The sequence below is a fragment of the Stegodyphus dumicola genome, chromosome X1 (genome assembly GCF_044657685.1).
Source record: "Stegodyphus dumicola isolate Sdum_Otavi_A_Nest chromosome X1, ASM4465768v1".
NCBI classification, from domain to species: Eukaryota; Metazoa; Arthropoda; class Arachnida; order Araneae; family Eresidae; genus Stegodyphus; species Stegodyphus dumicola.
Genome location: NC_140780.1, coordinates 132,958,708 through 132,981,589, shown reverse-complemented (window position 1 = coordinate 132,981,589; position 22,882 = coordinate 132,958,708). Strand labels below are relative to the sequence as shown.

At 31.2% G+C, this 22,882-nt stretch overlaps 1 protein-coding gene across 2 annotated transcripts in view; it reads left to right on the top strand.

Moving 5' to 3' along the window:
* LOC118202164 (tyrosine-protein kinase HTK16-like) overlaps positions 1-22,882 on the top strand; it is a 98,838-nt gene that overhangs the window by 60,506 nt on the left and 15,450 nt on the right. For both annotated transcript variants that reach the window (XM_085807775.1, XM_085807774.1), the window contains 6 exons: positions 1,858-1,987; positions 5,579-5,649; positions 16,827-16,973; positions 22,085-22,270; positions 22,416-22,507; positions 22,720-22,846. In XM_085807775.1, coding sequence (XP_085663901.1) covers positions 1,858-1,987; positions 5,579-5,649; positions 16,827-16,973; positions 22,085-22,270; positions 22,416-22,507; positions 22,720-22,846 — 753 coding nt within the window. The remainder of the gene's footprint in view (positions 1-1,857; positions 1,988-5,578; positions 5,650-16,826; positions 16,974-22,084; positions 22,271-22,415; positions 22,508-22,719; positions 22,847-22,882) is intronic.

Genomic DNA, 22,882 nt, shown 5'->3' with positions numbered 1-22,882 from the left:
TTTTAGTGTGTCTGAAAAAAAAAAAAAAAAGCCACTAGCACTGAAGATAAATTTTCAGATCATTGATATGTGTTAGAAAATTTCAGAAAATAAACCCTTGTTATATAGGTAACAAATTGTTAAATTTTCGTCTCATAATGCAGTCAGTATGTAATATTATCATCAATTTAATGTTCGTGTTTTTTATTAGTCTAATTTTTCATGAAGTGCACTGACCATTTGATTAGCAATAATTATATTAGAACGATGTGCTTCAGCACATGAATACAGAAAATTATCAATCTTATTCTAAAATGTAGTTAATTTCTCAAAAAATAAAATATTGTTAAATTTTTTTTAAATTTCTGAATGATTTATCACCATTTTTCGTTAAATTTTTTAGCCCCAGTACTCAACTTAATATTTCGTTATTGCTGATTTCATTTTTGTGTAAGCAATAAAATAGCAAATTTCACTGTTATTATGCCTGTCCCCATCAGATCTTAAGCTCCAAATTATCTTATATTCGAAAACATACAGACAGAATCATTATTTATAGCAGTGTTTCTCTACTTCAGGATATGTCACAAAAGCCCCAAAATCAAGATATAATAAGAAACTTACCATGTTGACATTTTATGTAGCATCATTTCTTGTCTGTCTCTAAAGAGTTATTATAATATGAGGTGAGTGTATTAGCCAGCTGATAGCAAGCTCAGACTGTAAATTAAAACCATGATGAAAACTTGTTACTATATGGTCTCAAAATTATCAAATTGAAGAGTGATGGTCCATTAGTTTCTGAGTAGTTAAAATTGCTGAACACTGGTAGTTCGATCTCAGTTCATATCTTGGTTAAAGGTACTTTCATGGTTTTCCCTGTGTGGAATGTGAGTCTGTGTTTCTTAGAAAACCCTCCATAAATGCATGTCTTTTATTAGGCATATAGTCCTCACGTACTTTGCTATAAACAGGTAAATAAAACATACAACATAATAAAACATACCTGTAAACAGGAAAATTATAGTAAAAACAGCTGTATTAAGTATTTTAGAGCTTTACTTATATTTATATTGCCTGTTTTAAAATTAATGAACTAATTCAGAAATGAAAAAGTGGAAAGCTGTGATTCTTTTTACAAGTCCAGTAAAGAACAGTTTATAAAACATTTGAGTTATTAAATTTTCCTTATGCAGTCTTTGAATAGATGCAGAGAGATTAAAAATCTTAATTTCACACACACAAAAAAAGGGTTATTTGGGTATTCCCCCTCAAGCTTAGTTATTCAATATATCTCACTACAACTGTATTAATCTGAGTGTATTTTTTTGAATATGCATTCAGTGCTCATTTGAGTCGCAGAAGTCGTTTCCCTAGTTTTTCAGGTATTTCTGAATTGCCTTGAAGGTAACAGCTTGATCTTTATAGATATTTCCATGTTTAGAAACTTGCATTTCCAGAGAAACAGAATCATCTGCTCTGTTTGGGAACATGTGGATTGTGAGTATTATGAATGAAAATCTATTATTAGAGCAAATACATCAACATCAGCAATAATTACTAAAATTTTTGAATAACTAAGCTTTCAGAGGAGGAAGATGAACCAGACTACTCAATTATTTTTATATTGTTGAAATTTTCAGACTTGGCCATGTAGTTTGTAAAAATTTTTGCGCTTTTCTTTATTTGGTATGTATTGTCAGTTTAGAATTCTGTGATGTATATCCTTTTTTTTTTTATTTACAACAGGTGCATTACCTTATTTACGCAGACTTATTTTTTAATCAAAATCAACTTTTCTCAATACAATAAATAGTATTTTTCACCTGTATTCACATTAATTATCCTAATTTCTTTCTTTTTGTTTTCCTGTTGCAGAATTTAACAGAAAATGTTGTTTATAGTAATTTAGAAGACAGTATTAATGGAGAATCAGCATTAACTGACACACATAAAACAGAAAGTTCCTCACGTCCGAATTTAATATGCAAAGAATCATTAAAATTAGGTACTGTGACTTGAATTTTATTTATAACTTGCTCCTTTTTGGCATTTAATTTGCTCCAAATATGAAGCATGTTCTCATGTAATCATAACATAAAAAAACCTCGCATAATGTGGTTAATTAATCCATAAACTTACCGTATTTGACGGCATATAAGACGCACCCTTATTTAGACGGCCACACACAAGGAAAAAAGTTTCAATAGCGTGGTTTCTTTTAATTCTCACGTTTCGTAAAAGCCAAGTAAACAATTATTGAATGCAATTACCTTCACTTATAAGACTCAGTGCTTCACGTATAAGATGCAGGTAACTTTTTTGAGACCAAATTTAGGAAAAAAAGTGTGTCTTATATGCCGTCAAATATGGTATGTGCTTTAAATGAAAATGTTTGTTGTAGTCAGTTAATAGTCACTTTATAATATTTATAATAAGTTTTATATTTCTAACTGTTTGTTATACTCACTTTATAATGACTATAACAAGCAGTTAGAACCAGTAAAAAACAGCCATCTGTGAGTATAAGCTTGAGAAAAGTTTATACATTGTATTAATGAATAAAGCCGTTAAAGTTAAATTGCTTAATTTTTTTAATGTCAGAATGTTTGATTAAGTTACATATTTAAAAAAAATAATGGTGTTTGAAGTTTTCGTTTTATCCTGCAATTAGCAATAGTTGCAGATTGCTGGGTGCAAATTTTGGGAAAACTCAAAATGAACCATATATGACCTGACTTCCAACAAAATTTTCTTAATATGCTCATTGGGAACAATAACTGATCAAGTTTGTTTCCAATTAACTTCTTAGTCTCTGATCTAGTTTCAGCATAAGTGGGAATCCATTTTCTAAAAAAAAAAGGTATTTTTGTTTAGATAATACATATAAATATCTCCATGTTTTGTAATATTGTGACTGTTGAAGTTATGAAATATTTTGAAGAAAGCAGGGTTTTATCATGCATTAAAATCTGATGGGCAGTTAAAATGTCTTACAAATATATTTGTCTTGCAATTAGTCCTAAACTAATGAACAGGGTTTCTTTAAAAAAAAGTCCAGTTAGATATCTTTGATTTTCTACAGTACACAGTATTTCTTCATTATGATAGCTATCTTTTGTTAGCTCTTTCTTATTGGCTTGCTTCTGATTGGTGGCAAGTAAGTTTGCATAACTGAAAAAAAGGGGGGGCAGTAACTGATAAACACTCTTGTCATTTAGTGACTTGCTACTTTTAATACCAACCCAGCATTGCAGGTGTTAGATTGGTGTTAAATAAGTTTTTCCTGTATATTTATTCGTTCACACTAAAAATTGTATAAAAGTGAAGTTATTTAAATTCTCTAAATGTTGTTGGTTTTGGTACTAGATGATGCTACCCAGTTCTGATTGCTTTTTGGAGTGTAGAGGATATTTAGCTTGATTTGCATGGTAAAATTAATTAGCTTAATTTGCATGTTTAATTTAGCTTTAATTTGCATGTCTTAAGATTAATTTAGCTTAATTTGCATGTTTATATATACAGGTTTGAGTCACATAACTAATCGCCATTGAAAGCAGCTGTCGCATAATATGGTGAAGATAACAGTGTATATGTTTATTACATATTGCTGACATTTAAGATGGGATATTTGCTGTGCATGGATGTAGACATCGCTGCTGTTATGTGCAATGTTATGTTGTGTTAAACTCTGGAAAAGGCATGTCATCAGCTATTTGATTAGGTGTGTTAAGCTGCTATCACACATCTGTTTGTTTTGGAAGGACAACTGTTTGGAACAATTTTTCTCCTTTGTCACAACAGCCAATCTTCACAGATCAGTCTGGGTTAACATGTAAAGGAGAAATTGGTTCTCCATTACAAACAAGCTGATAGGTTGAAAACGAACAACTTGCAATTTTTTGAAAAGGAAGGGAAAAAAATCACAGGTCTTTCATTCAAAAGTAAACCAGGTGGAAAGATTATCTGAAACAGTTGTTCGTATGAAACAAATGCATGTCTGATATGGGCCTTAGTGTTTTCACAAGCAGTAAACTGCTTAAAATGGCATTGTTCCAAAAAAGGTAAATTGTAGTATTTTCGCAAAGTTTATCTCAGCATGATAAAAGTCTACCAAACCTAGAACAATGCAATTATTTTGATTGCATTATATGCCAATAAACCAGATGTGAATATCAGCTGAACTTGCTTTGTAAGACTGGCCGGCAAGCTACTATGCATTAGCTATTTTTTCAAATAGACCAAGAGCCCCCCCCCTGAAAAAGTTCTTGAATATAATCCAGTAAAATTTCTTGCACAGTGCAGAAAATGGCTGGTGACAAAACTTATGCTGACATCTACACATCAAAAGCAATTGCTCAGTTTACACAGAACTATCAAAACTAAATTTTGGCCAGGTGATCTACAAGGAATCATTTCTGCTCTGAGGAGTAAATGAATAGTGCCATTTTAAGCCAGAAACAACTAGAAACAGGTATCCATATAAAACTCTAGGATATGGACAAGTTAGTGGGAGTAGCATTATGGTTGGGGCATTGTTTTCCTTTGAGGTGTTGAAAGCTTTGAATATAATTGATTATCTTTCAGCCCCCACAGATCAAATGCAATTCTACCCGAAAGTATTCTCAGTGGCCAACTTTATGGCCAAGCAGTGGCTATGTATTTATGTGCAAAGCAATATGCTTTGTTATAGTCTGTGATGGATTTTAGGAATAAGTTAAAAAGCTTCTGCCTTGGCCACCTAATTTGGTAAATCCAAACTCATTTGCATCCCTGTGTACCATATATTCCAGCATATAATGCACATTTTTGATGCAAAAAATAAGATCAAAATTTATGGGTGCACGTTATATAAAAATGATACGTTAAAAATAAAGAACAGAAGAACATACATAAATTAGATTTCTGTACGTACCTAAATGCTGTTTATTTAAAAGAAATGACACATCTTAGGAACTTAAAAATTTGCAAAATCGTATAATTTTTCATTATTGAATCGTTTCCTGTACATAAATTATATGAATCGTCTTTCATTCAAGCAGAGAAAATGCCTGACTCCTAATTCCGTGAATTCATTCGGGAAGTGCATTCTTACCCCTAATTACATCCTACCTTTTCCCGAATCCTAGAATAACATTCTTGTTCACATATGCAGTGAATACATCCCATCCTCTTTGCAGAATTATTTGCTTCCTCAAGCATTTCCTCCGCACACATATTGTTCTTATCGCTTGTCAATTCAGTTATACCATTGTTTGAAAGGTCTGTGAAAAAAACTTTGAATGACTTCAAAAGGTAATAGAATCGCATATGTATATTTCTGGCTTCTTCTTAAAGAAAAGGCTGCACATTATACAGTGAATATACCTAAAAATTAAAAAGTATAGTTTGAAATGATAGGTGTGCGTTATATACCAGTGTTCGTAACGCGCCGGAATATACAATATATATGCTATTAATTGCTAGAATTTGAATAGATTTTGTGGTAGTGTGTTTTGTAAAGTATAATTTTATTTATAATGTGTATTTTAACTAAACATTCTGAGAAATGTAAATTGTTCCTTCCATTCTAAAGCAAAATATTTTCTGATTTATTTAGGGCTACCTGTTGGAGAAGGTGAATTTGGTTCAGTTTTAAGAGGAAAGTGGTTAAGCCCCAAAAATATTGAAGTAAGTTTTTCAATATATTTTTTATTTTGCAAAATTTACTCAACAGAAAAATGAGAGCTAGCTGTATGTGTACATTCATTGTTCATGTAGACTAATATCACATTCTCTGTTTTTAGAATATTTTTAGCTTAGCAGTTTAGTCCTGTGCTGCATTATATCTGTGGGAAATAATATCATGAAGGCGTTTTCCTTTCAGAATGCGAACTAAGGTTTTTCAGTCTCCAAGGACAACTGAAGATCTCATGCCCCTCTTGTTTACCAAGAATGAAAACATTTCATTCGAAAAATTCTTTACAGCAGTTCGGTGCCCCTGGATGCTGCGGCTGGGGACAGACGTTCCCCTTTTTACCCTCTAGCTATGCCCATTTCCTTTCAAAATAGTTAACTTTCTAAAGCCAGCTGTATAATTGTTGTACCATGAAATTTACTTGCTTTTAATCCAGCTATGGTACAAGTGTCGTACCAACGTTTTTGTCCCCTTTTTAGAGTAATCGTTTATCTATAGATTCTCTAGGTGGTCCAGTTTCCTTTTCAGAGCAGCTCCTGGTTATGCATTGTTTCCTGTTTCTTATCTGGTTGGCTACGTTTTGGTGAAAACTGTTGGTATTGTCTCATGCCAATGTACTTGAAAATAAAGCAGATGCTCTCTTTCCAAACATTAGAGCTTTTTCTCATGATTTCAATGTAATTTTTCCTCGCTTTCTTATTCAGTTCTTATAGCGGCACCTCTTTTCAAAGGTTTCAATCAGGACTAAATTAATAAGTTGTTAAGAGATTTAGAAGAGGAAACATTTGCTGATACAGATTCGGACTGTTCAGATACAGAAGAAATGTGTTTTAATCAATCCTTTAATGAAGATAAAGTTGCCGATGAAAAAGCAATGCTAATAATTTAATTGAATGAAGACAGCCAAATGAGTATGACAAAGCTAACATATTGACCTTTACTGGTAATCCTGATATATAGATGGAATTTTCGGAAACTTATCTTGCTCTTGATTTTTAAAAATTTTCAGATGAATTGTTTAAAATTTTAACCAGAGAATCTAATCAATATACTTCTCAAGTCTTAGAGATGTAACCAAATATAATTGGAAAAAGAAAGCATGAAAGGGTCTGTACGCCAGTTAAATCTGATGAGCTTCAGAATTTTTTTGGATTAGTCTTACTCATGGGACATATTGAAAAAGACAGATTATTGGTCCACGGATGAATTAACTGACGCACCAATTTTTCACATATAAGGATACTTTAGTAAAAATTTGTCATAAACAATTTTCTTAATTTTGCTTTGAAAATATTCCTGGGTAATTGTTTTGATCACTGAAAGAAATATAAAAAACATATTTCCTACACTGTAAATGTCAACACCCTGTATGCCTTTATTCTTTTCAAAGTAAGAAAGATTAATCTTTTTAAAATAAATTAGAAAATTTATTATGTAGAACATATGTAATCCAATTAAAATCAAACTTTGTATATAACGATGGTTTTGAATGAAATCTGCCTATGAAAGAAAATTGATGTAGAATTCTTTATAAGCATTTAAAACTGTTCCGAAAAATATTTTTGATAAATTTTTATTTTCTAAAATTTTAAATCAGACATAAAAATTCTCATCAGCAAATATTAAAATAAGTCTAAAAGTGCTTTTTCTCTATGGACACCATGAAAATGCAAAGATTTAAGAAATAATCTCATCAGACTTCACACTGCAGGTATAAAATGGATTACATATATGGGTATTCGAAGAATTTTTTCTCTGCTAACGTAAACAAAAATCTAATTTTATAAGGAAAATTCTCTCTACAGAAAATTCTCTCCTCCTTTGCTCGACAGTCCAAGGTAATATTTGTTAAAGTTAAATAATCAAACACAACTAATATAGCTATGGTTTTCTTTTTTTTTTTTTTTTATATTACAATGACAAAATTATGAAAAAAAGATTTAAAGCTTTATTATTTTCTATAAGTTCATCTCAAAATCTAATAGTAATGCATCATATTCTAATCATCTATTAGTAATGAATATTATTATGAATCCCTTATTATTATTTAATTATTCATTACTATTATTTTATTACTGAAAACAGATTATCAAATATTGCATTCCGACCTGCAGGCACATAAAGCTAGTTCATATTTTTTATATTTTGTCACGTTCTGTTCTCGTTTCCTAATTTCTAGTAGAAACAAAAACATAAAATTCACAAGCTATTACCAAGATTGATCAGGAATAGTAAATGTTGTATAAACATTGTATACATTTTGCTCTAAATAAATAGTTTAGTTTAAATGAAATCAAAATAAACCTTGAAAAAGTCACATATATAGTAACCTATTCTAAAATTATATCCAGTGTCCAACAAACATGTAAATTACTGCATCTATTGAGGGGATAGATGACAATCCTAATGACTTTTCTCATTAGGGAACAGTAAAGGAGGGTTAAAAAGCGTTTTGTATCACTCCATACTAAAGGTTATATTTTGAGATTTTAAGCCAGGTTTTATAATGTTAAGCCTTTACTTTCCTATTGTGTGTACAGCTTCATAGGATGATAAACTTCATTTATAAAGAAAGTTTTGAATTTCATTTATTGATTGTTTAGTGGTTTCTCTGTCCTATAATGATATTTTTATAGCAAAAATAAGCAATTTTTGTTCCATAACTTTTATTCACATAAAATTATTGAGTAGTTTTAACTAACCAGTGTAAAAGTTGCACTGTGAAAATAGATTGGGATCCAAAACCTTTTTTTCTGTCTTCAACAACAACTGAGGAACTTTTTTAATTCCATTTTAAAGTTATTTGCAGTTTATGAGCATAATACTATGCCAAGACAGTAATTGCATATAGTGAAATGATTCCATAAGCTAGAAGAAAATAATTATATATGCATTATAGTGTATCCTGCTGTAGTATTTGAAAACATTTTTTTCCCATTGAAACAGAAATATTTTTTTGTGGTTTTTGTGGTTGCTTATTTGTCTTTCTACACTTAAATGGTGTCGAAATTGTTTAAGAAAGTTACAGAAAAAACTTTTTAAAAATGCCTTATAAAGAGCATATTGTAGTTAACTGTGAATGGCCTTTGACATCAGTTCTAAAATTTGAGTTCTTTTTTTCTGTGGGATTTAAAATTACAATTTACAGTATAGAAATTGCAGTTAACCATAATACAGCATTCTCTTAATAGCATATTCTGCAGCATTTTGGAGAGTGCATCAAGAGAAAATACGAAATGCTTGTTTTTTTTTTGTTTTGTTTGTTTTGTTTTTTGTTTTAAAAAATCTTACATATACTAGATATTGTAATGTGTACTAGATGCATAACAATATCTAGTATACATCTTTCATACATCTTGTATATAGATCTTTTAGTGTATATTAGATTTTAGAATTCAGAACTTCAGATCTCTAAGCAAATTAACTTAAATTAAAAATTTTAAAGTATTCTCTCTAATTCAAATGGCACGATTTGAAGATTTTTTATGGATTCTTTAAAAATGCATTTGATATAAATTTGTTTATGCGATTGCTTTCATTTGTGCAAGAAATTTATGCTGAGTTAAATCCAAGTATGTTTTATTATGAAACAAATGTTAGAAAGAGCAGAAAATAAATTGGAGATTAATATTCAGCTTATGTAGAATGATTATTGACTTTTGCTTTACGTTTTTATTTTTAGCAAATTACTTTTAAATATTATTTTTCATTAATGGCTTAATTACCATTATAAGCAGTATCAGAAGTAAAAATATTTTTTTTTTGCGTGAAGGTTGTGTAAGATATTTAGCATTGTGGCTTGAAATTTCTGAAAATTGCATTAGTTGGACTTTTCTGTTGTATAAGGTTAATTTATAAACTTAAGATAGGCTCTAAAACATGCAAGAGCTGTCTGGTTTAGTCTGGTTCGGTTTCTCGTCCTATGTTTTGGATTAAAAGTGTCGGACTTCTACTTCCTTCATTTTGAGTTGCTTGAATCTTCACTAATTCTATTTCGCGTTCTCAACCTTTCTTCTTCCATTTGTATTTTTTCCATTTCTTTTTTTCTCTTTCTATTCTCCACTGTAGTAATCAGAATTTCTTTCACGAAATCAGCATCTTCGATGTATTCCTTGCTATTCTGGAGTTTGTGTTTCAGTTCTACCAGCTTCAAATCTGGAGATGCTTCTGTGCCAATTTACTGTTACTAAATCCTCTTTCTTTGCGTTTTTAAACATTTTCTTTTATTTTCCTTTAGAATCAAGCTTTTTGAACTCGCAATTAAATAATTCTCGTGTTTTTACTCCCTTTTGCAAATGTGAACTTCTTTCATGACTTAGGCTTAACTTTACTCCTTTTCCGTTTTCAATGCTCTAAGCTTCTAACCTCTGGTGATCGCTCAGAGAGCACTTTGTAATGGCTTCGTGGTTCAATAAGGCACCATTTAACCCTTTGCGGCATGGTGGGTCAATATATGTCCCACCTAATTAATATTTATTTTCTCAGTTAGCAATTTCCGTTAGAAATTTTCTAATCTTTTAAAAATAATCTATTTTAGTTATTATTTTTCTCAGTAGATGTTACTACTATACTAGGGCTTAAGTTTATGAGCAAAAAATATTCAAAATAGGATCACAATAGTGATATCCATGTATCTCGCATTTTTCAATATTTTAAAAGATTTGGTATACAATTTATGATATGTATGATTCTTTTTAATATTCAAAAGTATTTTATTTTCAAAAATCTTAATTGGATTCAATATTTTATAACATTAATTTTGCAGTTGAAATAAGTGGGTTAAAATTTGTCGCACCACACACTTGAATTTCCGCTCAATAGATGGCAGCACCCGCGATTATTTTTTCTTTTCTTTTTTGCATCTATTTTTTTCGTGATTGCGCGCACTTTTACATCCGTTGTATGCTCTGATGTGCTAAAATGTCTAGAAAAAAATTAACAACTCAGGAAGCTTTGGATCTTTTTGCTGAATTGCCATCCGATTGCGACTCAAATGCTTCAGATGTCAGTTCTGATTCAGATGAAATTGAAATCCAGGAGAGAATAACTGAGGTTGAAGTTATTGCTGAAGAAGAAAGGGAAGTAGTTATAATTTGTTTTGCTTTTTAAAGACACAGACCCATCTATGCATGTGGCACTGTAAATATGGATCGGAAGTATCTACCCAAAAATTTAAAAGACAAATTTATGTCAAGAGAATATATAGACTTTTCAGTTAACGATGATTCAATTTATTGCATAAAATGAAAGGATAAAAGATCCGTTTCTATCCCGTCTTGCTTGGAAAAGGCAACTGAAATGAAAGAAATTAATAGAAAAGAACGAGATGGAAAGACAAAAAAAAGTACTGTGCCCAAACAGCATTATTTCATACAATAAGAATATGGGATATGTCGACTGATTGATCAACAGAAAGGACTATATGAAATAGACCGCAAAAGCAAGAAATGGTGGCACATGATTTTTTTTTTTTTACTTTTTAGATGTGAGTATAGTAAACACGTTTATTCAAGTTTGTTCACGAACCTGATCATGATGTAAAAACAATGAAAGATTTTCTTCTCTCAGTTATAGAAGGTCTAATGGCACTTGCAGGCAAGAAAGAGCTGAATAGAAAACTGAAATCCCCAGTTCAAATAATAAAAACCCGTTCGTACAACCAGAAAAGAGACTAAAAAATGTAAGTAAAATGCCAAAGAGAACGAGCAGGAGAAGATGTGCATATTGCAGCATATCGAAAGAAGAACGACGAACATTTTGGATGTGTGAAACATGTGAAGTGCCTCTATGCTTACAAAAGAATGAAACAACGTGTTTTTCAAAGTTTCATGAAAAATGACTTTTTTTCAATTTTAATCATATATAAATGTTTTTGAATCAAGTGCCAATTTTAATATTTTATTTAGTATCATATGTACGAGTATCAAATTTTAATCTTAAAATAATATTCAAGAAAATATTTTCTTTTGTTTCTAAAATTTGAAAATATTAAATGCAAAATATGCATATGCAAAATTTTACAAGTCATGCATATATGCAATAAGTACAAAATGCATTTTAGTGTGTTTATTATGAATATTTTAGAATGCACCCTTTATTTTGTTTATTCATTCCACATATGATTTTTTTTTCCTGCTATACACCAATATGCTATAAGACATGTGCTAGTTGCATGGTGGGACAAACGGTATCCCACCTTCCACCGTAAAAAATAAAAGTGCAGAATTTTTTTCAAGCCTTAAAGGCACTTAAGTAAGTCCGTCTGACTTATTCTAAGGCATTTTTTAAAAGATTAAAATATATTTTAAATATGCGTGTCGCAAAGGGTTAACAAGATGAAACAGTATTAAAAATATGGTTCAGAGTATAATAGTAAACTCGGAGCAGTACGTCGATCCTACAGCATAGCGAAATCTACAACCTTCCTCTTTTGAGGCTAACATGCAACTCTCTTAAAATACATTAACCCTTCTTGGAGAAGAGCTACACGTGCCAAGCACGCTCTGTTGATCACCAAACAGTCGCCAGATACTACAAATATGGAGAAACAAAATCACATTTTCTCTCTATATGTATATATATAATTATACATTGCCTTCTGTGTATCACTGAGTAGTTTAATTTGGAATCAAATGCACCTTTAAATTATCCCTTCATAAGGAAAACTATCTAAACAGTTTAGACAAGAGTCCCTACTTTTCTCTTCCTTTTGTAAAGGAAAGCCTTTCAGGATGAATCAAACTACTTAAAAGTGCTATAGTTGACAACAGCAAGGATCTTCTTAAAAAAGCTTAAGGTACAAAACCCCCGGTTTTCTTAACAATCTTTTAGGACTCAAATCCTCAACTTTAGAAGGTTGAGGAAAATATTCCATGTTGACATTTTACATTATTTAGCCATTTTGAGAAACCTGATATTAAATTTTCTAAAGACTGAAAGGCGATTACTCATTGCATTTTAGATCCCATTTGCTTGTTATTATCTAACAGGGTTAGCTGTATACCTTCCTGCAACATGATGAAACCTATGCAATACCTAAACATATAGTTTTTCAGGGCATCAGTTTATGATTACAGTGGCCCCTCTGGAGGTACAGGATTCCTGGACTGCTCATGACAAGTAGAATTTTTTCACAAATGTGTTACCATATAAAACATTTTATCAGAAACCAACAGGTTAGGTGAGCAGTGTATTTCTGAATCGGTAGTTGAACCAAATAGTAGTGATTATTGTTTGAAGAGCAGTTGGTCCTGTAAAAATAGAGATATTTTTGGCCTTATTTTTGCAATGAGGCTTATGAAGAAAGGCCTTCTTGAGGACCTGCTGATTCAATGATTCAGTAATAGCTGCTATGATTTTTTAGTTATATGGTGGCAAGATCCTCATTAGAACTCTTACAGGAGTTTTAACAATGTAACAGTAATAGAGAAGCTAATGAAGGAAATAGGTTGCACAAAAGTTACAAGATATTTAAAATACTTTTCTGAAAAATTTCCAAAGCTCTTGTAGATGAGTCAGTAGTTTTTAGCAAGGATGTCTTGTAGTTGAGCTATATATACTGAGAATATGACACAAGTAAAATGTAAAAGTGTATATGCTTTGCAAACCTAGATATTGTATATGGAACATACATACTTCTGTACTGTTGTTGGATGGTTGCAATGTCTGGATTAGACTATGCAGAAAATGTAATGATGTCTGATGGATACATTACTAAATGGAGAGCTTGTATTATACACAGAAAGTTACTGCATTTATATTCCTGTGGCAAATAAACTGCTTGAAAATAAAATAACTTTATGTGAAATATGTTCCAACTAGAAATGTCTTTCAAAAGAAGTTGCTACTGTAAAGCTGAAGCAAGGTTAAGTGTTAATGTACAAAAAGCAGCACAATGTTATGCAAAAATGGAAAGACAACTCAGATTCCCTTATGCTAGAGATGAGCATTCTGGTAAAATAAGGATTAAGAGTTTAAAAAAACAATATAGGGTGTCTCCAGACTGCGTGGCAAACCAGACTGCATATTGGAATGCAAAAAATACGTGTGTGGTGGTGACAAATTTTATCAACTACTTTCTTACCATTTGCCATTTTACAAGTCATTCAAATGTGTACAGAAAAGTTGTTCATCATTTTGGATATGGCAGTATCCAACACCTATGTTTTGTATTCTAAATTTTGTGAGGGGAGAAAAATTGAATATCTGGTTTAACAATTAAATTATTCATTCATTGCTAAACTCTAGTGAATGTAAGAGTGCACCAGTTCCAATCTCTCTGTTTCTTACATCATAATCGCCAGGTATATCACAAATGGATGAGCACTATTATTTGGGCAACATGAGCAAAAGCTTCATCGTCATGGTTGGATGTCATCTGTCATTCTCACTGAATTTGATAAAAAAATCTGCATTTTGGGCAGAATGTGCACACGAGAAACAGTCCTGTGGATAGTGCTTTGCTTAAAAAATTTCACAGGTTGGAAGAATTCCAATATTTCATCTCATTTTGACCCAGATAAGCCTTGCATGCATGTGTGATGCATTCATTTGCTTATTTTATTATTAAGAGTGAAATAAACATGTTTTCCATGTATTTGCTTGCTGTAGGTACACTATATCAGGCACACTACAGCAGTGATAAATGTATTGATAAACTTGAATGAAATCATTGGCCATATTTATGATGAATATTGTTTTGATACATAATAAAAGTTGGAAATTAATTAAAGTCAAGAAATTCAGTTTTTTAATTGTATTATTAAATTAGAAAAATGGTATGTTAAATGACATTATCATAAACTCCTAAAAGAGAACTAATAGCATATATCCAGTAAGAAATTATTTTAACATTTGGTAATACTTTTTCTTTCTGCAACTGAACTAGTCCATGAAAAATTAATGTAAAACAAGAATGGTGTTTTTTTGGTTTCTTCAGTACTGTGTAATAAAATTATAGAATGTCAAACAGTTCAGTTTTGTTTTGTTCCAGGTAAAAATATAGAATGTGGTTATAAACAATTAAGTTTCCGTAAAGTATGTTTTTAAATATTCAAGCGGTAAAAGTACATTTGCTTGTGCAGATGACTGACCTAAAAAGCGACAGGCATACAAATTACTGCACATAAAGATTCTATGAAGGAGGCTTGATACATAACTTTCACGATTCGAGAATAGTATCTGATTTTGGCTTATTGAGAAAGAAACATAAAGAGTAGTTTCATCAAAACGTCTGAGAGAAGTTAATTTTTAATAAATTTCATCCCCTGGGAAACATTTAGCTTAGCTTATAAAATTTCTGAATTTTAAGTTATACATTTTCAAACTTTTGAGATTTTTTTGGCTTTAATATTATCAGTATTGCATTTGCATCAATGCATAGCGGCAATAATGTTTATGTGCCTGGTCTTCTGTTTTAAAAATTAACTTGGTTATTAATATTCTGATTTTATTAATTTGCATTTTTTCTTTGTGTTTAGTACATCTTTACCGTTTGGATTCTGTGACAGAAACTCCTATCACTATAGCAGATTAAAATTTGAGAAATCTCTTTGATCAAATGACTGAATTATCATATTTTTTTAGCTCCATCTATCATGCTGTGTTAAAATGGATGAGAGTGTTTTATGCTTATTAAATGAGAGAGTAATTTGCTTCCACAATATTAATCTTATGAATGCATACCATATAAGGAAATCCATTTGGAACTAAAGGTGTTTGGTAAAGTTTGATCAAATAGTGTATGTAGATGGGAAGAAAAAGCATAAACTCTTTATATAAGTACAGTAGAAGTGTGCAGGATAGGTACAGGTTGAAGCAAGGCTCGATCTCTGCATTTAGCTAGGCATATTAAGTATCATCAGGTATCGCTAAATGCTAAGCTTCTGTCCCGGATGGAATTCTGAGGGACACCCGGGCTGGCTGTTTGAGGATCCCCCATCCTTTTTTCCCTCCCAACAACCTCAAGGGGATTTCAGCATGCCTTGCCGCACAAGCACTCTATGTATTCAAATATTCATGCTTTATCTGCAATTTGAACCCGGGCCCCTTGATATGGCTGTCAGTGTCACTAACCACTATTCTGTTTCTGTGTTAAGTGCGCCCAGAATTTCAGTATTGGTGATACAGATCATACAGTTAGTCCCACCATATTAACTGTATGACCTGATCCAAAATACAGTGTGTGATCACTGCATAAACTTAGCCATTGGGGAAGAGAGGACTAAAATATTATCTGGACTTTAATGGTTTGATGTAGTGCTTCTCAACTGATGTGCCATAATAAGATTGGACATGTTACTTAAAAAAATTAATGAAGTACAGTAGCTATCCTAATGACAGCAATATAGTAGCTATCCTAATGACAGTAAAATATCACTACAAATTTCAACATTCACAGGTAGGCACTTTAAAGTAATATAATTGGCTTCTATGCTTTTTGATGTTGGAAACATGCATTTAACTCTCTGAGCTATGTCTCTAGGCTGAAATTAGTTTGATGTTTAACGTTGTAAATTTGATCCTAAACTGGAGGAAATACTTCATTGTTTTGAGATGCAGTTGAAAATTTTTGTCTGTAGCATTTATTTTGGAGAACAGAAGAAGAAAAATAAAGTGTGTAAAGGCGACACAATTTTAGAAGCTTCCTTTGGAAATAAAATTTGAGTTCAGGTTAGCAGAAAAACATGCAAAATGCTGCTAATATATATCCTTAGAGACTCAAAAAATATTCTGCCTTCACTCAGTGACAGAAACATTTTTGGCTATATATATTTCTTATTTGTCTTTAGGTATCTGTATGTTTAAAAGTTATTTAAAGTAGCAGTATTTTGATGTATAAAATTGATACTCACTTTTTCACAATTTTATACTTACTTCTTGAGTTTTTTTATTCTGTAAGCATTATTTATGCCATATTTATTTTATACAATATTAACTTTATGCACATTTCTGTATATAAAAAGATGAATGCTGTAATTTATAAAGGAATAAATATTTTTCTTTGTATTTTCATTTTATCCAGTTTCATTAAAATTTAAAAAAAAAGGTTTTAAAAATAATAATTTAAAATGTTAATGTGATAAGTAATCATTGTAAAATATATATTATAACTGTGACAGTGAATGAGCTGTTAAATATATTGTATTTTATATACTACATTATTGTATAGATTGACGTTGCAGTAAAAACTCTGCGAGATGAACAAATGCAAAGCTGTAGAGAGGAATTCATTCGCGAAGTTGAAGTAATGGTAGGGTTAAATCATCGATGTGTTGTTAAACTACTTGGAGTTTGCTTAGGCCCACCTTTGATGATGGTATGTAAAATGTTTTGGTATGTAATGATGGTATGTAAAATGTTTTGATATGTAATGATGGTATGTAAAATGTATAATTGGGTGATAACTGTAAAAACTTGTCTAATGGTACTACTTTTCAGAAAGAAATTGAATTTTTTGATAGAAAATTGTGCTGTGTTATCTAAGGTGATAACATCAGAAATTCTATCAATAGTGAATATCACATGTAATACCTCAGTTGGAGCTGTAGATGATGTCAATGGCATTTATTAATTTTAGCCATTTTGAAAAGGAATAAACAATTATTATTGAGAAATTTTGATGATAAAATGGTCCAGGAAAATTAATATGTAAATGAGAGCATGGAGAACTTGCTCCAATGATGAATTTCAGTTCTAAATAGATTATGTACAGTTTTTAGCAGATTTTACTTTTATCTGTATTTGCATTATCAGAGTTCATGTCTGACCACCATACATAAGAACAAACAAGTGCATTTGTGTGTCCCTTCCTGAATGGGTTAAATGTAATTCTTTTAGAACATGAGATTGAAGAGAAAATGAAATAATGATTCTTTTTCACCACAAAAGACAGTACTGTGGGGGAATAGAATCATTGTAGAAAATATATGGACAAAACAGTAGAAACAACAGGAAAATGAGAGACAAATCAATAAATGCCCAAGGCAAAACAGGAAAATGATTAATCATTCAAATCCCAACATTTTTACCAATTTAAAGATATGGTTTGTCAGTCAGCTTGTATTTTAGACACGGACACAAAAGTGTAATATGAAAATCCTCTAATGTAGATACCATTAAAGCTGAATATTAGAAAACAGCCATTCTTAAAAAATATGGAAGAAGTAAGTGACTTTATTTAAAAGTTATTAATCACATTACTGTGGTTTTAAAAATACTTTTTCTGTCTTTTGCACAACTTTTAGGATGTTTCTTATATATTTCAAGCTGATGGATCCAAACATGATATTTTAATTTTCACTGTCACCTACCAATTTCAAGAGAACTAAGGAAACATAAATATTTGTGCCATGAAGTTTCTTTTAAAATTCACAATTTTTATATTTAAGTTTGACAACATATTTAGTTAAGCCCAGTTTTATATGAAGTTCAATTAAATAAACCTTTTTTGTCTACTAATGCCCCATGAGACATATTTTTTCCAACATTTTGTGTATTTTCATATAAAGACAATTTTTTCACGATTTTATCATTTGCTTAGAGAAACAGTATTTTTTAAACCTTATTGCCTTTATTATGTATGTTATGAAGTAATATTTGAAATTATTATTAGTTTCGTTTGGTTTACAGTTCCTATAAGAATTGAAGGAAATTCATTCAAACTGAAAACTGCCCTTAAACTTAATTTGGCTGAGTAGATGAAAAGTCTTCAGTTGTTTTTATTCATGGATCAGGGTTTGGTCCTTAATCTTAAAGACATCAAATCAGAAGAAACATTTAATTTGCGAACGTTTATTTGGAAATGATCATGCACAGAAATCATTTACATCTCCTCAGACAAATGTATAACATTTTTCAAGACTTTTATGAAATCATATTATTCAATGAACAAGTCTCTAATATTTTTTTAGTATACCTTCTCTATAGTGCCTCTCAGAAATTTCTATAAAAATAACTCTTGCTCTCAAAAAACTTTCATCACACAACTCTAATCAAAAGCGAAAATTATTATTCTTGTGTTTTTTAACAAATGGAAAAAAAAAAATTGGAACTGTTGCTACTAAAGCATAAGTGAAATATCATTAAAACTATATGTTTATATGTATACTCTCTCACACACATATTAGATGGGGAAATATAAAGATGTAGTTTCCATCATCCCCCCCCACCAGCATCCGAGTGGTAAAGACGCTGAACACTGGTAGTTTGGTCCGAGGTTCAAATCCCGCGAACGGGCTGGCTGCATGGACGTTTTTGTGGTTTTCCTCATGTGTAACGTGTATACGAGCCAGTTTCCCTTAGAAAGTCCTCCACAAAGGCATCCCTCCCTTTAGGCAGATAGTCCTCGTGTGCTTTGCCATAATTCAATAACCTATTGAATAACCCATCCATCATCCCTCCCCCACCAAAGTTAACTGAAGACTTTCTTAGAACATTTAAGTCTGCTTATAAGGAATCACTGAATAGTAGAAATAACAAAATAAAATAATTAAGATAAATATTCGCACTAAACTAACAAAATGAAATACTCATGATAAAGTAAAACACAAAACTATTCTCGCTCTAGCGTAACATATATATTATATTATACAAGACAAACAAAATTCAACTCTAATATTATAATAAACTAACTTTAGTTTAATATAAACGCTAGTAAATACATCAAACTTACTAATCTAACCTTTTTGGTATTTTAATAACACATCCAAATCAGGTTTTTTGCGGTATGTCAGGACTTTTTTCCAGTTTTAGAGTCACCATATTCAGTGTCTATTGACTGTTCTATCTGCATACATTTTAGGCATAAAGAGTGGACTTACAGTTGACACTTCCAAAGGATATAACACTGAATGGGTCTAAGCAATTGTCCATTTGCAGTCTGAAGTTTACTAGTCTTGTCACTCCGTTGCCAGGAAGTATCTCAATGACTTTGTCAAGTGGCCAGTGTAAATGTTTGGTGTTGTTACTGCTGATAAAAACATCACCAAGAGCAACCTTGAAACACTTTTTGCTTTCTGGCTTTTGAAGAAGAGCACCTTCAGAACAAAACTTTTCCGCAAGTTACTTTGTAATTCCTGCCTGTACTTGATTCGTTTGTTAAGACTCTTATTAAGTGCATCACAGTTAAAAACACTGGAAACTAGTGTCTTGAGGAAAACATTTGCAGGCTCAAAGGAGTAAGTTCTGCAACCTATATTATAGGACAAGAATTGATAATTGATTCACAGTCACAGACCACCGCAGTCATTATTGTAGTCTGTGATTAGTCATAAATCACAGAGCACCATAGTCATCTATCATTGAGGCAGTAAGTGAATTAAATTTACACTCAATAAGATTAATAGCACTGTCATTGACTATACGATTCCAATCTTAAGTTTGAAGGGAATTTGAGGCACTTACAAAGTTAGTTGTTTCTATTTGTATAAAAGCTGCAATGGCATATTCACGTTAGCTTGCATCATGAAAGAAATACACTGAACAATGTTTAACCTCTTCTGCTCTAAAATATCTCATTAAAAAAATGTTTTCAAGGCAAATAATATTTCTAGCCCATCCAAATCAAGCTCAAAAGTACAGGTGTGTTCACTCCAATGGGATCAAATATTCTGTGAGCAGCAGAGAGGATTCTCTTCTAAGTAATTTTGTTAAAACATAGCTGTCTTATGCACATCATATTTATTCTTAAAATGCCAGGATTTTAATTCTGTATTAAATCTAGTATACTTTGATATCCGTAGGCTCTACAGTGTTGGGGTTAGTGTACTCTCACCCTCTAAGATCAAATTTTCTTTCCGCCATCACTTCAGTAGATATCTTGATAAATATGTGAATATCTGCTTCATTTTTGACATTGGAAATACAGTTGTCAACATAGGAACTCCTGCTCAACTTTTGTATCACTTCTAGTGGGTTTCCAGAGTGTATGTCTTCTATGAAAGCTTGCAAATGTTGCTGTATCACAGAACCCTAAAAGGTGCTTGAGGACACTGCAAATACAATTAACCACTTGCGCTATGACTAATCTTCACGGTTGTGGTGCCGTGCGCTACAATATAACAAGCGGTAAAGTGTCTCATTTATGCCGCTCTGCATCTGCAAGTGCAATCCATAGCTGTAACTCGAGAAATAAACAATCTTGTTGTTAGGCGACGTGTGCACCACGTTATTTTAATTTTTGTGATAAATGCCTATCGACGTGGTGTTCACGTCGCTCGCAGTTTGAGACAAAAGCATCTTGACGTGCATGGCACGTCTTTTTAGCGCAAGTGTTGGGGCTTTTTAAACTTGCAATTGCTGTCAAGTCATAAAAAAACATGGAAAATTTCTGTCAATAGGCAAGATACTTATCTGGTGGAAACCCTTTTGTATATCTGAAGTAACACCTGTTTCGTTTGTATGGAAACAAATTAAAGTGTTTGGAATTAACTTGATAAGATTTTCTTCCATCTCTAAACTGTCATTGAGGCTCAATGACCCTTCAGTTTGGCAGAAGCATCAAAGACGATCTTATTCCAGTAGTAATATCTTCCTTCACAGTGGGATGATGTAATTGTGTCTGGTGGTGGTGTAAAGACATCTAAACAAACAAACAAAAATTGTTTACATCACCTCAGATAAATATATAACATTTTTCAAAACTTTTATAAAATCATATTATTCAATAAACAAGTCTCTAATATTTTTCTAGTATACTTTCTCTATGGTGCCTCTCAGAAATAACTGTAAAAATGTGTTCAATAAACATTAATCACACAACTCTAATGGAAAACATAATTCTTATATTTTTTGAATGAACAGAAAAAGAGTTGGACCTGTTGCCAGTAAAATGTGAGTGAAATATAATTAAAACTGCATGACTATATTTATACTCTCACTCACAAATTAGATTGGGAAATGTAAAGATGTAGTTTCCAAGACCGTTATTAAAACTTAGTTTATTTTGTTTTTATTTGTATTGTATGTTGTGCTTGTGTTTTTATCTTTATTGTTTGCTTGATTAGCTAATCATAATAGATTTGTAATTACTCTGTGATAAACACATTTGCATTGATAACAGAGCTTCTCCTGCTTAAAAAATGCTGTTTTTAGTAAGAAATTGTTTATTTCTAAATAGTAAATGCATCATTTTCAGGGCTAGTTTTGGAATAAATAAGCTCAAAATTTTGTAAACTATCCATTTGTCATATTGGGAATATTTTGGTAGAGAACATTATCATTTGTAAACCTTTTACAGCTATTTATATAAACATAATAGTCTATTTATTTATAATTCCATCTCATCCAGTGTATAATAGTGTAGCTCAGCTTTATGAACTACTTATTTAAGATTACATACAAATATATTAATATATATACATTATATTAATATGTATATTAATATAAATTCAAATATATTAATGTATATATATATATTCATTAATGTAGGTACAAGAATTGGTACCAATGGGATCATTATTGGATTATCTATTAGATTACCCAACTCAAATAAATGTTCAAGATTTACTTTTATGGTCTGCTCAGATTGCTTGGGGTATGACATATTTGGAGAGCAAGAGATTTGTTCATAGAGATCTAGCAGCAAGAAATATTCTTTTGTCTTCTAAAACACAGGTATTTCATTATGTTCACATATAGTCATAACCCTTTGATTTATAGTAGAGAACACTGCTAGAACTGCTTTTAAACACTTTTTTTTTTTTTTAGTTAGTTAAGGTTAAACATTTTATGTTTTATTTATAATTTTCTGTATTGTTAGGCAAAAATAAGTGATTTTGGTTTATCCAGAGCATTGGGAACTGAAAGTGAATATTATAAAGCAAGCACTGGAGGAAGGTGGCCTGTGAAATGGTATGTATTTTTAAGTTAGTTTTTTAAATGCATAAATATAAGTGTTAAATATTCACATGCTAAATTGCTATGAGAATGTGTATATATATGGGGGATGTTAAGTTTTAGGTACTGACAGAAAAAATTAGTCATCTTTTTAAAGTTGTTCATTCTTTTGTGGCTGTTGATGTGTAATTATATAGTTCTCATTTTTATCATTATTTAAAATATAGGTATGCTCCAGAGTCCATAAATTATGGCAATTTTTCACATGCTAGTGATGTCTGGAGCTATGGTATCACACTGTGGGAAATATTTACATATGGTGAACCACCATATGGTGAAATGACTGGAACTGAAGTAAATATATTTATTTACTTTGTGAAGATTTTTTTA